General features: G+C 38.1%; 1 protein-coding gene across 2 annotated transcripts in view; it reads right to left on the bottom strand.

Moving 5' to 3' along the window:
- Window positions 1-583: 583 nt before the first annotated feature.
- enpep (glutamyl aminopeptidase) overlaps window positions 584-15683 on the bottom strand; it is a 29999-nt gene continuing 14899 nt past the window's right edge. The window contains exons 13-20 of one of the 2 annotated variants that reach the window (XM_067614078.1): window positions 15419-15474; window positions 15175-15325; window positions 12303-12376; window positions 11957-12055; window positions 11299-11472; window positions 10174-10314; window positions 4866-4947; window positions 584-1391 (exon numbers count right to left, since the gene is read on the bottom strand). In XM_067614078.1, coding sequence (XP_067470179.1) covers window positions 1245-1391; window positions 4866-4947; window positions 10174-10314; window positions 11299-11472; window positions 11957-12055; window positions 12303-12376; window positions 15175-15325; window positions 15419-15474 — 924 coding nt within the window. In that variant the 3' untranslated portion in view covers window positions 584-1244. Of the gene's footprint in view, window positions 1392-4865; window positions 4948-4973; window positions 5365-10173; window positions 10315-11298; window positions 11473-11956; window positions 12056-12302; window positions 12377-15174; window positions 15326-15418; window positions 15475-15683 lie in introns of those variants that run through there. The other variant, XM_067614080.1, reaches the window with a different exon arrangement.

Below are 15683 nucleotides of genomic sequence, written 5' to 3'. Positions count from 1 at the left end.
TCTGGACACAAGATGTCTCCTACCTCACTCCATGCTCAGTGTTTGTGCACTGGAGGCTTCTAGTTTCCACATCACACATGTGTAAGTTGCATATGGACTACGATTGGCTCCAAACTAGTTGATGTCACAAATCATGTTCATAGGTACATGTGTTAAACTGAGATCTAAGTTGAGCTCAGATAAACTTTCCTCTTTCAGTAGATAAATGTGAAACAAACTCTGTGCATACATCATTCTGCACAGAGAAGAGAACAACATCCAACTGAAGGAACAAGAAGAAATACACACGTCTGAGTGAAGGGGGACTTTAATATATAATGTAGTAGCATATCTTCTGTTGAGTTTACTTCAGCCAGAGTATCAGTATAGTATAGGTTGTGTTCCTCAGTGTATCCTGTCCAGAAGCTCTCCAGATGGTGTGGGAATGTAGGCAGAGTATTTATAAAACACCCACAGCAATGGGAAAACACACCATGCTGCAGTGTTATCAGCTGTACTGCTGTGAAACTACAGGCCAGTGAGTCTTACTTTAGGTTTTACTACTAGTGAGGCAAGAATAAAATGAAAAGGCAATGACACAAAGTAATTTTAGTAAAAATGTATTCATTCAACTTCTCATTTCCAACATCCAACATTTGCATTTTGTTGAGACATTGTGTACAAATGAAAAAAATACAGGGCTCTCATTTTATGATCATGTCGGCTGCCCAGGTGAAGGAAAATCCTCACTGAACAAAATGTCACTTCCAAAGTGCATAATATACCTGCACCATGATACAGTCCACAGCTGCTCATGAGGATTCAAACACCGAGATTGAAAGTCAATTTAATTCAATTCAAAAGAGTGTATCATACAAATATTTGCATTCGTGACCTGTTGATAACAAAATAATTCAGATTTCCTTTATAAGTTAAAATTTTACAAAAATATATTGACGAAACAATAATAAAATGTGTAAAGTACATGGAGAAGTAGGGGCTGAATAATATATAAATATCCTAGTCATGAGCATGACTGCAGAAATGAACAGAAAATTAGTTAGTAGAGCAAAAGAAAAGGCCATCACTGTCACCATTTGTTTTGTGTTTGATTTGTTCTGATTGTTCTCTTTTCCAATGTTGATTCAGATCAGCAGCCCCCTCCTGTGGCCCTTAAAAAGAATACAAACTCAACCTCACCCTGTGTACTGAATGGGAGTATCTACAGGGGGTTGTGAATGCTCCTGCTCTGCATCAGTGCAGTCTTAAGCAACATTGCTGTGCAGCCACCCTTTGATCTCGTCCTCATTCCTCTTGATCCATTCAATGTTGTTCCTCACAGTCTCCAGCGCCTGCTGCCTTGGCATCTCCCCAGCACCAGCATCTGGAGTCAGTCTGAAGAAATTTTCCATCTACAAGACCAGGGGGTAGAAATATGTTACAAGAAGCATGAATATGAACTGTCAACCTCTACCTGCGACAACACTACATTAAAACATTTGTCCCCCTTCTGGCCATCAGAAGGTGCAAGAAATGTTCTTACCAGCAGTAGTTTTCAAAATAATGTAAAAATCTTTAAAATACTGGAGCATATCAGTGCCATATACACCAATTAGCAAGTCTGTCTCTGGTTTGGTCTTTTTATTTCTAAATATTTTTATGATATTTTAATTCAGTCAACCTTTTATCTGTGTCATGTCATAAGTATAGGAGAACAAAGACAGGAACAAAGGAAAAGTTTAATTCTTTCAGAAACATTATGATATTTTAATTTAACAGCCTGTCTGCATGGATGCAAGAGCTTACACACACACAATGACCTCTGACCTCAAGGCATTAGGATGTCAAGGAAACATTGGACAGAACTAAAAACCCAGCCTTCTCATTAGCAGTCATGGAGAGAAAATTGACAGTTTTGGAAATTAATGACTGTACCAACCTGGATGGGCCATCCTCCTTTCTTCTGCTAGCCAACTATCTCTTAAGTCGTAAATTTTGGGAGAAGCCACATTCCTTTGAGTTGCTCCCTTTTTATGCACAATAACTGTCTGAAATGGTCTGATGCCACAGGAATGTGTAAATATATATGCATCTTGACTTATGTAACCAATGTTAACTTTTATTGTGTTTCAGAACAATTTAATTAATTTGATATTATGGAAATTCAAACTGCTTTGAAACTGTTAATTATAAGTTACACATATTATTGTATTTGATTTATTTGATATTAACAAAGAAACTATTATTAGAATATTATTATTATTATTATCATAAAAGAGCGCCAAGGATCCTATTTCTTCCAAAACACACCTCCTAGACTATGAGAGGTCTTATAATTCTTTGTCTGGTGCTCTTCTTTTGTTTTTTTTTCTTTTTTCTTTTTTTTTCTTTGGCTTGCTGACCACTGCTGCTTCTTCTGTGTTCTTCTCGGCCCTGCCAGCTGGGATGGCCTGGCATTTCGGCCATTGTCCTTTTTTTCTATGGCTGAGAGCTGAGAGCTCCAGAAAGAGACTCAACTAAGAAGCAAAAGACTGCAAAGATGCCTAAGCCATGAGCCAAGCCATGCTGTTTGATATTTGAGTATCTATTAAAGTTGTAATCCCCCATTTTTATTGCGTAGTTAAACTAAAAGACTTTTCCAAGGACCCTTTTGGTAGTCAGAGCTCAGCCTCAACTCTCCAGCCTGCCTCTGAATGCATCAAGATCAAAGCACACAACCCTACAGCGTGTTTAGTCTACTATGTGGCTTCAGCGATGCTGAGCCCTCCCCAGCTTTGGATTCACTCTCCTGAAGAAATCCTGAACCAGAGCGCTTCACTGAAACTGCAGCATTTCTCATCTGGCTGTTACCCTGGCGACCCGAGGATCACACTGATTCTGCTTCACCTTGTTCGGCTCTTTCCAGGAAGCTCCTCATCATCAGCCCTTTATCACCCACCGAAATAGTAAGAAATCATCTGTCATGCTTTTGTCTGTGAGTTGATGCAAAGAGCTAATTCTAAATACATTATTAAATTGGTTTTAGTTAGTTACTGTATTTGTCCCTCATTGTGCTTTTGACTCGTTTTGACATTCATTCATTAAATCATTCATTCCATCGGCAATAACCTGTTCATTTAATTTACCCATTCATTCATTCATTCATTCATTCATTCATTCACTTTCCCTATTCCTGCCTATTCCTTAGTAGTTCAATAAATAGCTTGATTTATCGCCAAGTCATTGTATTTGTCTGTTCCTTTACAACAGAGATGGAGGTCACTATATTCAGAGTTCATGACTTTTTGATATAAGACTGATTCATTTGGTGTAATTAATTTTCCTCCTAATTACACATGAACCATTTTATTTCATCTAGTTAGTTACTATTTTTCTCACAGGAACAGACGCTGAGCTATCCACAGCTTCAGACGTAAACATACCGGCATGCAAACTGCCAGGGATGTAGTTCACTATGCAGTTGCATAATGCTGCTACAGGCAGCTAGTTCCTGTGTTTACTTTCACAGAGCAAACATCTGGTGTAGCTGATGCCTACACTATATTCATCTTAAGTGTCTGAACTGATCCCAATCTGGAGACATCCTTAGTGTCCTTTTAATGTCAGGGTGAAAGTCTCTACAACTTATATCATTATATCTTTTATTAACTGATTAACTACATGACTCAAGTTGATGACATGCCTGCACACATACATGCACAGTATTCCTGTTATCCATATTCAGAATATGATGTTTGCATGAGTATAATGATGTTTGAACATAAGCAGCCTAATATACCCGAATGAACTGGTGTACTATCAGCAGACAGCAGTCTGAAGCTTCAGCTCACACAAGTTGCTCTTGCTTCATTCTGGATACTGGCTGCCAGTCAGTATCCCTCTCTGTCAAAACAGGCAATCAAATTTCTGTTGCTTTTCACCACCACCTATTCATGTGAGTCAGGGGTTTCCATTGTGACTGTCACAAAATCAAAGACAAGGAACAAACTGAAAGCAACTTGGAATGCTACTCTGCGTGTCAGCCTCTCACTCATCCCACAACAACCTGATGTCATTGTTTCCCAGAAGCAAGCCCAAGTGTCTCATTGAGGGTAAACAGAATATATATTTTGGTCATTACAGCTGACAGTGGCATAACACATATTTACAGCCCAGTTTATTTTTTTCTCCTTTTTTGTCATGTTATGTTTTTTTCTCATTTATTTGGGAAGGTGGTCCTTGGAATTTTTTTTAGCAATCAGAAATGAGCCTTAAGTTACAAAAGGTTGAGAACCCCCGCTCTAGAATGTCCTCAGGTCTAAATTGCAGTGCGACCACTGGATTAATAATTAAATATTGGCATAGGGATGAGTGGGATAGACTTCTAAAAGTAGTTTGAGAGTCTTAAATACATCACAAACATTTGTCCCTCAATCTTATGGCACTCTATGGGTGACCGCCTAGCTCACCAGTACTAAAAACACATTTGCCAAGGTTTCTCAATGTGAAAATTGTCCATAGAAGCTTCTCAACCTCCCCCTGTGGCAGATTCAATTCTCTACTGTCCATTAGTACACTTACTAGAATGATTGTTTTACCAAAATATAGCTAAACACACACCTTCTGGCAGATCTTTGAAGCTTTGATGCAGGTGATAGCACAGCAGAGAGCAACATATTTAACCATATTTTAAAATAATTTTCCTGTGTGTTGGAATCCACTGTAACAGATGTAGCCTGAGCTGATCAGTATTCATATTTTTTGTTTGGTACGACTGTGCAAGTTATGGTGAAGACAAAGTTACCACTACCAACTTTTCAGCCCCAAACTGATTCAAAAACACTCATAAAAATTAATGAGTTTAATTCAAATAGTCTAACTGTATTCCAAAAAAGACCAGTCCTAACCTTCCACAGCTGGAGCTCTGTGTTGTAGGTGGTTGTGATTCGACTCAGTAGGCGGCCAAGGTTCCTATCATTGATGGTGTATCTGTTAAAAAGAAAATGCATTACCATGATCAGCAAAATACAGCAAGAACAACAGCATCACTATCATCTTTCTGAAGGCGTCATTATCTGTCCAATAAATCAGAACGCTGTTTGAAATTCAGCGTATTCTGTACTGTGAGAAAATACAAGCAGTATATTTTTTTGTGTGTGTTCATTTTCAGTAAAGTGAGAACAGCTGTTCACACTACAACATGCTCTGGACTTTGGAATGTCTCTGTGTAAAGCAGCAACTGAGAGGTAACATTAGGTCAGAGCTTCCTTGTTCATAACAACACCATCTAACTTTTTATGGACGATTCTACTGGATGAAGAAATGGCTTTATCCATGTCTACTGAACAACAATGTTTATGAGACACGCTGTTCTGCCTTTTGTCCTTATCAGCAATGACCTCAAACCTATCGACATAGTATCACATGGTGCTTTAGTGTACATGTTACTGTTTAACCCAACATATTCTGCACAGAAGGTAGTTATCCACTAAACACACCATATAATGTTCATATGACACTTGTTAGCTTGCTGTCAAAGTCTAAAGGAGGAACAATCACGTTTTAAGCACATTAAAAAAAAAAAAACAGTTGACCAAAGTGCTGTACACTAAAATAACAAATTAAAAACAAAAATTAAATAAACATGGAGACAGCAAAAAAGCAGTAGAGAAAACATAACAATACTATTCCATGAGCATACAAAAAAACATGGAGACAGCAAAAAAGCAGTAGAGAAAACATAACAATACTATTCCATGAGCATACAAAAAAACCAAAAACCATAAAGGAACAATTGGAAAAAATGGAAGAGTAAAAAGTGAAACATAAAACCTTAAGGACACTCAAAGGACTGAGAACACATGAGTCTTAAGTTTAGCCTTGAAAGTATCTACACAGGGGGAACACTTAACTGAAAATGGTAAACTGTTCCAAATCTTTGGGGTGGCTATTGCAAATGCACAATCGCCCCTACCCCTTAGCCTCAATTGAGGGACAGCCAGGAGCAGCTGGTCTGAGGATCTGAGAGATCTGGGGTGAGAAAGGGGGCAGAGGAGCTCAGAGATGTACTGGGGGCCAGGCTGTGTAAAGCTTTGAAAACAAATAATAGAACCTTGAACTCAGTCCTATACTTGACCGGTAGCCAATGCAGGGACGCCAATACAGGTTGCCAGTTAGTAGTCTAGCAGCAGCATTCTGCACCAGCTGTAATTGAGACAGGGATGACTGGCTAATACCCAAATAAAGAGCATTGTATTAGTCCAGCTGAGAGGAAATTAAGGCATTTGTGACAATCATCAGGTCATTGAATGAGAGGAACGGTTTGAGTTTGGCGGTATTTATAAGCTGGAAAAACAACCTTTCAAAACAGTGTTAATATGTTTGTCAAATTTTAATGCTAGATCGAAGATGACACCAAGATTTCTGGCATTGGCATAAAGGTTTGGGACCAGGTGCCCTAAGTGATTGGTTATACCCCTGATGGAATTTGAGGGACCAAATAAGACCACTACAGTCTTACTATCATTTAATTAAAGACAGTTCTTTGCCATCCAATATCTCACATGCTGGAAGCAGTCATGGAGGGACCTAACTGGGTTATTATTATTATCACCAGGTTCTAATGGGAGGTATAGCTGGGTGTCATCTGTATAGGTAGGAGGTATTGTATTTTTTGAAGATAGAGCCTAAAGGGAGCATGTATAAGGTGCATAATATAGACCCTAAAATGGAGCCTTGAGGTACTCCACAGGTGATGGGAGCAGACAAGGAGAAGAGGTTTCCAGTTTTGACATAAAAAGATCTATCTGTTAGGTAAGAAGCAAGCCACTGGAGGGTGCTACCCTGGATACCAACCTGGTGCTTGAGATGGTTCAGGAGAATATTATGGTTAACTGTATCAAAGGCAGAGCTAAGGTCTAGAAGAATGAGTATGGCACATTTACCAGAGTCAAGAGATAGCAGTAGATTGTTGGAGACTTTAAGTAGAGCTGACTCCGTGCTGTGACGTGCCCTGAAGCCTGACTGAAATTTCTCAATAATGTTATTTTCTAAAAAGGATAAGAGCTGAAAATAGACAATTTTTCCATGACTTTAAATAAAAATGGCAACTTAGAAATTATTTAGAACAGTTGCATCAAGGTTAGTATTGTATACCACATGTTAAAGCAAGACAGAACAGAAACATTAGCTAGACTACTGTTTAGGATGAGTGAAATTGTAGGACCTATGGTGTTGAACACTTCCTTCAACAGGCATGTGGGAATAATGTCCAGGGAACAAGTAGTCGGTTTACTGTTAGACACTATGTCTTTAATATGAGCAAGGGACACAGGCTTAAACTTACTTAGAACAGCAGAGCAAGGAGGGAGGACGGAGGGCTCATAGGCAGGAGGTGTAATAGCAGATCTGATGTTATCAATTTTACTTGTGAAAAAGTTTAGAAATTCATCACAAGTGACGGGTTGGCACAGGGCAGGCAGTAGCAGCAGGTTTTAGGACTGTATTAACTGTGTCAAATAATACTGTAGGAGAGTGGGAATTTCTGGAAATAATGTCAGCAAAGTATTTTGCCCTCGCTGCTTTAACGGATTGCTGATAATTGACAAGACAGCTTCTCATCATGACATATGAGACTTGAAGTCTGTCTTTTTTTCCATTTTCTCTCTGCTTTCCTACATAATTGCCTAAAAGCGTGGGTGTCATCGTTGAGCCAGGGTTGAGTTTAAGTTTTAAGTTGAGTTTAACCAGATAATTAACTTCTCTGTGCTCTGTTGCAGAATATGGAATAAGCTATATAAGCATCAGAGAATTTGCTGGCAGTGGAAGAGTTTATCGTGTGGGAGTAAGAAGCAGGTAATTGAGGTTTGGGAACAGTATGGAACATGGTGGAAAACCTGACGCACAGATGATCTGAGATCCCCATCTCCTCCACAGTCAGAGAGGCAATAATGAGACCAAGCATGAAAACTAAATCTAATATGTGGCCACGCCTATGGGTTGGGCTGGAAACAAGTTGCACAAAGTTAAAAGGGTCCATTATACCCAGAAATTCAGTGGCTCTAACATTTGATGAGAGGTCAACATGAAAATTAAAATCACCAGAGTTTAAAATTTTGTCATGATTCACAACAACTGAAGATAAAAACTCAGAGAACTCAGTGAGGAAAATGGCATCCAGCCTAGGGCGATACACAACTACACACAGTACTGGACATGAACCACCGGTTTTAAACATCAAGATTTCAAAGCTGGAATAATCATTAGTACCAATGGGAGTGCATTTATGGCAGTTTCTGAAAATGAGAGCTAAGCCTCCCCCACAGCCACTGGGCTGTAAAAGTCATACTCAGGGGGACATACTTCCAAGAGCTGACTGTGTTTACCAGGTTTCAGCCATGTTTCAGTCAAAAATAGGAAATCTAGGTGGGTGGATAAAATCATATCCACCAGGTGGGAGATAAAATCATGTACAATGAAAGACTTATCCAAGAGAAACCTCACATTTAGAAGAGCCAGATTATACAGGGTGGCAGGTGAAGAGGAAGCATGGACACTATGTTTTATGTAAGAGAACATGTTTTTGTTTACAGCTTTGACACTGTGATGTGGACGGGAAAACCTGTCTGCCATAATAGTCTGAATGGGGCGATCAGCAGCTTAAGGGGTTAATGACAGGTTGGGCCAGCAGGGAGAGTTCTCATAATAAACAGCTCTCTGAGGTGGCACCATAATGGAAGAGGTACAGGTGGGGGGTTATGGAGTAAACAGTCAGCCTGCTGCTACCCAGCTTCTTAGGATGGATACAGTCTATCTGTAAAAAGGAAAAGCGCTCCCAAAACAAATTAAAATTGTCAATGAAGCCTACTTTGACAAGCACTGGATGTGCGAATGATAATAATCTCTGCATTCAGTGGAGAAATCGGTCCAGGACATGCCCATTGGTTCCCACTGAAGAGGTACATCTTTAAAACAGCTCACAAATATATAGCTTTAAGGCTCTGTAATTTTGTAATTTTCTAAAAAATGTCTAAAACATCCGGTCACTGTAGTTTTTAAAGCCCCCACCCCCACCATAGTGTATGCATATAAGTAGTGTGTCATCAGATTTGCCTGTGCAATACTTCACATTTATCATATAGCAATAAGACAATAGAAAGAGGTTGGACACCTAACAAATTATATATATATAGCTACGGATAGCTAGGAAAACAAAAGAGCTATCCTCTTCCTCTTTTAGTTGCGCAATGGTTGACGCACTTCCTTTGTGCTGTAAATCAAGCCTTCATTTTCTCTGGAGCTCATGACCAATGGCAGACAGAATTGCATAGTGAAAGCGAAGCTTATAGGGAACAAATCTAAATGCCAATGGTGTCATTATTCTATATCCATTACACTGTACAATCAACATTTACTTCATAATGATAAGTTAAAACAAAAAAGTTGTCTATTTCCACTTTAACAAACATTACTCAAACAGGAGGAAACAATATATTCACTGGGGACTATTTCCAGTGGCAGATTAATCCACATTTGGTGATCCATTGAGTACCTCAGGTAGCAGGGCAGTGCGTGTGAGATTGAATCATATTCATTCTTTTCTTTAATATTACTCTATGATTAGTCACTGAGAAGATATCTAGTTCAGGTTGAGGTAAGGGAGACCAGTACAACAGTGGTAACTTCTTCTTAGTTTCTGAGTTGCTGCTTGTAACTGTCCATTCATGAATCAGCTGGGTTTTTCACATTTGTTACAGTTCATATGGCTTGTGGAGGTATTTTGCTTGCTCACTCACTAGAAGCTTTACTCTATGACCACCCTGCTTTCTGATGATGGACAAGCTACCATTTAACATTATAACTAACTGGCTCTTTATTTTAAATCACAGTTGAAATGGAACCACTGGTGGCGTTTTTAAGCTGTTTCTTTATAGCCACTAAATAGATTCAAGAAAACTGTAGTAAAGTTTAGAAAGTCATGCATTAAAAAACAAGACCAATACATTCATACGACATGATTCTTTATAGTTAAGTTCACCTCTTGTAACGTGTCAATGCAGTGGCAATTTGGAGATTCACGGTTCCATTAAGGAGACATTAAGGCTTAAGAAGAAGTATATTTTGCAGCATGTTTGCTGGGTAAATATCTCAGCCTGAGTCAGCCTTTTCTAGTCCTGTTGAGTCTCCCTGTCAATTCAAAGACCTTGATGCACTGACCTGTTGACCAGGTAGTCCCAGTTGAGTGTGGTCCAGTCCCAGGCCATGCTCTGGCCCAGTGGGTTGAGGGACACATATCTCACCACAGTGAACAGATCCTGACTCCTCACCACATTCTCATCTTTAGTTGCCTCTAGCAGCCTGTTGGACAGAAAAACGTTTATTCCCTCAACATCTCTACTCCTCATTATGATTTTTAAACTTCACAAGGCAAGATTTTTAAAAATTGCAGTCATCTTACCAGACAAAAACAAACAGTGGTTCTATTAAATTCCAAGGTGCTCTACCTCCTCTCCTCTTGCTTAAATGTAAACTCACTGTAATAACACAATATAAACTCAAGGTTTACTTTCTGCATTTTTGTGGAGCTGTCAACCATATCTCACAGACTTATGTGGGACTCAAACACAGAACTTTAGTCTTATGATTACAGGTGATTGTATATTAGGGAAAGATCATCAGGATGTAGAAGTTCCATATATCATAGGATCCATGTGCTGAGGTGATATGGTCAAAAGCTCCAGAAAAAGCTAGTGAGTGAATATTTTATCACAGATATGTGTGCCCAAGGTTATCAAGAATGAATCTGCATGCTAAATTTGTATGTCTTTATGTATGAGATATCAGTTTCATCTCTTTCTATTGAATTGAATTTGACCTTTTCTGATTCTGGCTGAGATGGAAAGTGTATTTCCCAAAATATGAGACTGTTCCTTTAAGAGTGAAAAGTCCAAAAGTGTCTTCTAAGTAGCAACATGGGAGCAGTCTTTCCATTTAAAAAAAAAAAAACAGGACTCCTGATGATGGCTGCAACTCTTTACCACACCAACACCCAGCCCAAACTAAGAAGACATTCATTTGTAGATCTCTCCCTAGAGGAAGTCTGGGCGATTAGGCCGAGTGAAGCCAAATAATACACAGATATGTGTTTGAGGTGTGGTTACTGAGCAAAGACACATATTGCTGCAGTACACCAGAAAAATAATTACATCATGGCTTCACCTTACTACAACCCCAGTACAAGTCTAACCAAATGTGTGATCTCATCACAGCCAAAATGATGTAATAAAACATTCGTTGGGTTATAAACTCAACCATTCTGTAAAGATAAGATTTTTAGATTACCTGTGCAGAAGTTCCACATTCTCCACAGATGCTAGTCCATACAGCAACTTGTCCTTTTCTTGAGCCAGAGAAGTGTCTTTGTACCTCTGGAACATTACGTCCCATTTTGCCTTTGTGCCTGAGTTCTTCATGCCATATCGATAAACCAGCAGCCTTAGGTTCACTTCTACGTCTCTGGAGACCAAAAGATCAAGACATTTTAATGTGACGCTACCAGTTACATTACATGCAGAGCTCCTGGACCTACTCCAGCCACTGGCATAATCTACTGTGAAACACATAAGCTCTCTTACATGATAAAAATATATGAATAAAGTCTAATCTAACAGCCCTGCAATAAAACCCACCTTCATGAAGGTTCTAATGTTGAATTTGTTTGTTTTCTGCTCATGCTTTTCTTGTATATTTTTTTAATTTTACTTTACAGAATGAAAATGTTATTTGTGAGTTTGGATAGCTTTAACAGTAATTGCATATAATGAAAATTGAATAAGCAATTAAGTGTGTGATAAGGACTGATTGATTATGATATAACAGTTATCACTTTACAGCACAAATATCAGCTCATTAAACACATTATAAACCTACATAATGTTATTGTATTGATTCAAATTATTCACCAACATGTTTAGTTTGAGTTGGGTTTTATGTTCTGTACCTTCCATTGATCCACTGGTCAAAAATGCGAGAGGCTTCATTCAGGGCCTCCTTATCTCCCATCTGACAGGCAATGCTGAGCACAGTCTCCCTCAGTAACCTGACAAACACATCCAATAGTCACATGACAGGATCATGGACCACTTCTCTGCATCAGGTGTTAAGTTAATACGTAAGTTAGCATAAAAGAATGAGGAAGACTTTGTTTAAGAGCAGTAATATTGTTACTGTTGTCAAGTTCACTGACTGTATGTTGAAAAGGAGACTAAGGAAAGATTTGATGTGTTTTCTGAAATATGAAAATCTGATGATTAGATTACAGTATATTGTGTTTGTCCCTGCTGTACCTCTGTGTCTGTTCTCCTTCATCTTTCCACCCAAGTTGAGTTGAAATTGCTTTAACGTGGTAACGAAACAGTGTCTAGAGAGAAGAAACAAAAGCAGGGTTCTTAATTAACACAGGGAAACTGTATGAAACTTTACTGACCCAGGTTGTCAAGTTTGTACTGTCCAATTACACAGTCTGCAATCTACAATATGCATTTACAACTGATGTGCTTTTGATCAACTATGACATAGCCCAATGATTCTATTTGCAGCTGGAAATATTTTCTGGCTTGCTCTCATTTTTGGAAATAACTCCACAGACAGTTTTTTTTTTTTTTTTGCTTAACTCTGGAGGCAAAAACAAACTTGATGAGAGAATGTGCACACCTGTACGAAAACTCTGACCTATGCGTACGAACATATTGGAGACAGGGGAAATTGGCGAAGCAGATGGTGAGGTGGTGAATTGAGGCCAGATTATGTAATGATTCCTCTAGAACATTCAATTTCACTTAATATCAAACATTAATTATAGATCCACTTTATCATAAACATTCAAGCCAGCAATGTTACTTGTGCTTCTAGTAGGATTACTCCTTCGTTCATCATTCAGGATGTTTTTACAGGGAGCCGAATTATCTGCAGAGGTCTCCTCAACTCCGGAACAAACGTACACATGGATTAAAAAAACAATAAAAATACTGAATAAAGCTGTTTCACGTAACAAATCAATGTTTTTCCTACAATTTTCAACAAGCACTGGACTTCCAGGAGGGGCTGCTAGCCAAGCTGCTGCTAACATTTGTTCAGCTTGTTTCTCTGATAACTTAAGATCCAGACATCTGATGACTAAAATCTTTAATCTGGTTAAAAGGTATAGTTAAGAACGACCAAGATCTAAAAAGTTTATCATAAAAATGTGGCTTAAAGCTGAATAAAAGTCAATGTATTACGGTTTCTGTTGAACAACCACAACGTCGATGTATTATCTTGTAGGTGTATACTCTTTGGTAGATGCCATTGTAGCAATTGTAACACAACGCTGATGCATGCATCTTGTGCAGAGTTAAATTCCCTTATGTGAAGAGTTAATGAATGTTTGATAACCATGTATTTGTATTTTAAGTGTTTAACTTGTGATCTATTAACCTCATAGACAATCATATTTTAGTAGTTAAATTAGATAAGTAGTTTGGTTGAAAGAATGAAGTTTCTAAAATAATAGGAATGTAAAGATAATATTTAAAGGATTTGAGTTTAAAGTTATAGTTTAAGGGTTTAAGGTTAGAGTTTAAGGGTGTCATTTATTGTTAAACAATAGTCACGTTGAATGCTTTTATATTATGAAGTAAGTTATGTCAACTTATATTTAAATATGTTTCTGAAAGTAATTGTAAAAGTAAGTGTTGCCTAACTTTATTTCCTTTCACTGAAGTATTAAACTTTATTTCAGTAGATAGTTTAAGTTGTGTAAATAGTTTGAGAAAGTTGAACTAAAGGTCGTAAGCTTAGACATCGTGAAGTGTTAATATGAAGGTTAATGTTTGTTATTAGAAGAACTGACTTATCATGAATCATGTAAATTGCTTAACTGTTTTTGAATGGTTTCACAAATATGATACGATCTGACAGGACCGTTATTAATCAGAAATATCATGAATCCTCGGACATTATGAAAAGAATGTGTTTACAAGGAAATTGAATATTCATCAATAATTCAGCGCGAAACCGTTTAGAACACACCCAAACTCCTCCCTCGTTCATTCTAACGTATAAAAACAGCCTCAAAGAGATTCCTCTTTGAGCTGGCCTCCAAGAACTCAAGAAAACTCTTAAGACGTCTCTTCTATTTGTTTTTCAACCAAATATATCCGTGTTTAACCTTTTATTGCAACTACTTAATTTGTTTTGTTTTGTTTTGTTTATTTATGAGGAGAAGAAGAAGAAGAAGAAGAAGAAGAAGAAGAAGAAGAAGAAGAAGAAGAAAAAGAAGAACGCTTGAAACTGCTCTCTGAGAGCTAGACTGCAACCCTGGAGTGAAGCCGACCTGAAGACTCTGCCAGAGCAGCCTGAAACGGCTTGATTCTTTACCGACATTCAACGCCTCTGCATCCACTAAGATGCGCCACAGCCCACAGCTGATACACCGCTGGTGATGCTGCGTCAAACAACGCTGGACCTGCCGAGATGACGCCTCTACCACGACGACACACTTCAACAGTAGGGCATAACATGGCTTTGTGATCAAGGGTTGATGTCGAATAACGTTAAAATTCAAGAATTTATCTAGAGAAGTTGAATTAGCTTTCCCTTTAGCATTCCCGGTACATCACGTTAAGCCTCGAGTCACGCACTTCGAGCCACTCTTGCTGAATAATTTTCTTTATTAATTTTTTATCATTCTTTGGCCTTCTTTATTTATTTATTTATTTTACTTTCTTTTTATTTATTATTTTCCGTATATTATCTGTATATTTTATATTATCTATGCTTTATCATGTATCCTCAAGACGTTTAGCTATTAATAAATGTCTTCATTTATCCTAAAAGTGTTTGGTTGTTTCTTTGAGCTGCAGTAAACAGAGGTCACTGTTTGGGACAAGAACTCACGATTATGAGACTTATTCATTGATTAAATTGAACAAGGGTTAGTGCTCCCTCTTGGCACTAACAAATCCTAACCAAAAAGGAGGTTCCCTAATGACGAGGTAATTCATCAATAAAGTACATACAACATTATGAAAAGAAAATTAATTATTAATTAAATTAATTTTGCTGAGGTGGTTGGTTGACAATTCTAATTAATTTGTGACAGATAAACATATGTATGAAGGGGTTTTTCTGTTTGAAATTTGATACATCAGCACATAGAAAGCTTAGCAGCTCGCTCACCTGAAACTTTGGGTAGAGTTCAGCATTGTTTGACAGCATGTCCCGAACATAGGCGATAGAAGAGGCCACACGGTCCCAGACTATGTACTCAGTCTCATTTGTTAGATACTTGGTAAGGTTGAAGGCATTGCCATAATCTATGATGTCTGCCCTGAACAGTGAAATGAAACAGAATTCAAAGCTAGTGTATATGATTCTTGACGTGAATAGTTGTACAGTGTAGTGTAGTGGGTTGAAATCTTACCTTGCAAGAGCAAAAACATCATCAATGTAGCTTGTGCGATCAGCTGCATCAAACTCCTGTTTAAGCAAGAAAACTGTGTCAAACTGCAGATTAAAACAACAGTCAGTTCTCTGAAGATTTTCCTGTTGGTAAATCTCACTGCAAGTGAGTCCATGATGATGAACTACAGTCAAATGCTTCAATGCTAAGATATTAGCATTGTAGGTACAAAGCATCGTATAGAAGACTAAGATCCAAACCTTTTGACTTATTTTAAATAATGTGT

Source organism: Thunnus thynnus, chromosome 16 (assembly GCF_963924715.1).
Source record: "Thunnus thynnus chromosome 16, fThuThy2.1, whole genome shotgun sequence".
NCBI classification, from domain to species: Eukaryota; Metazoa; Chordata; class Actinopteri; order Scombriformes; family Scombridae; genus Thunnus; species Thunnus thynnus.
This window is presented reverse-complemented; position numbering and strand designations above follow the sequence as displayed.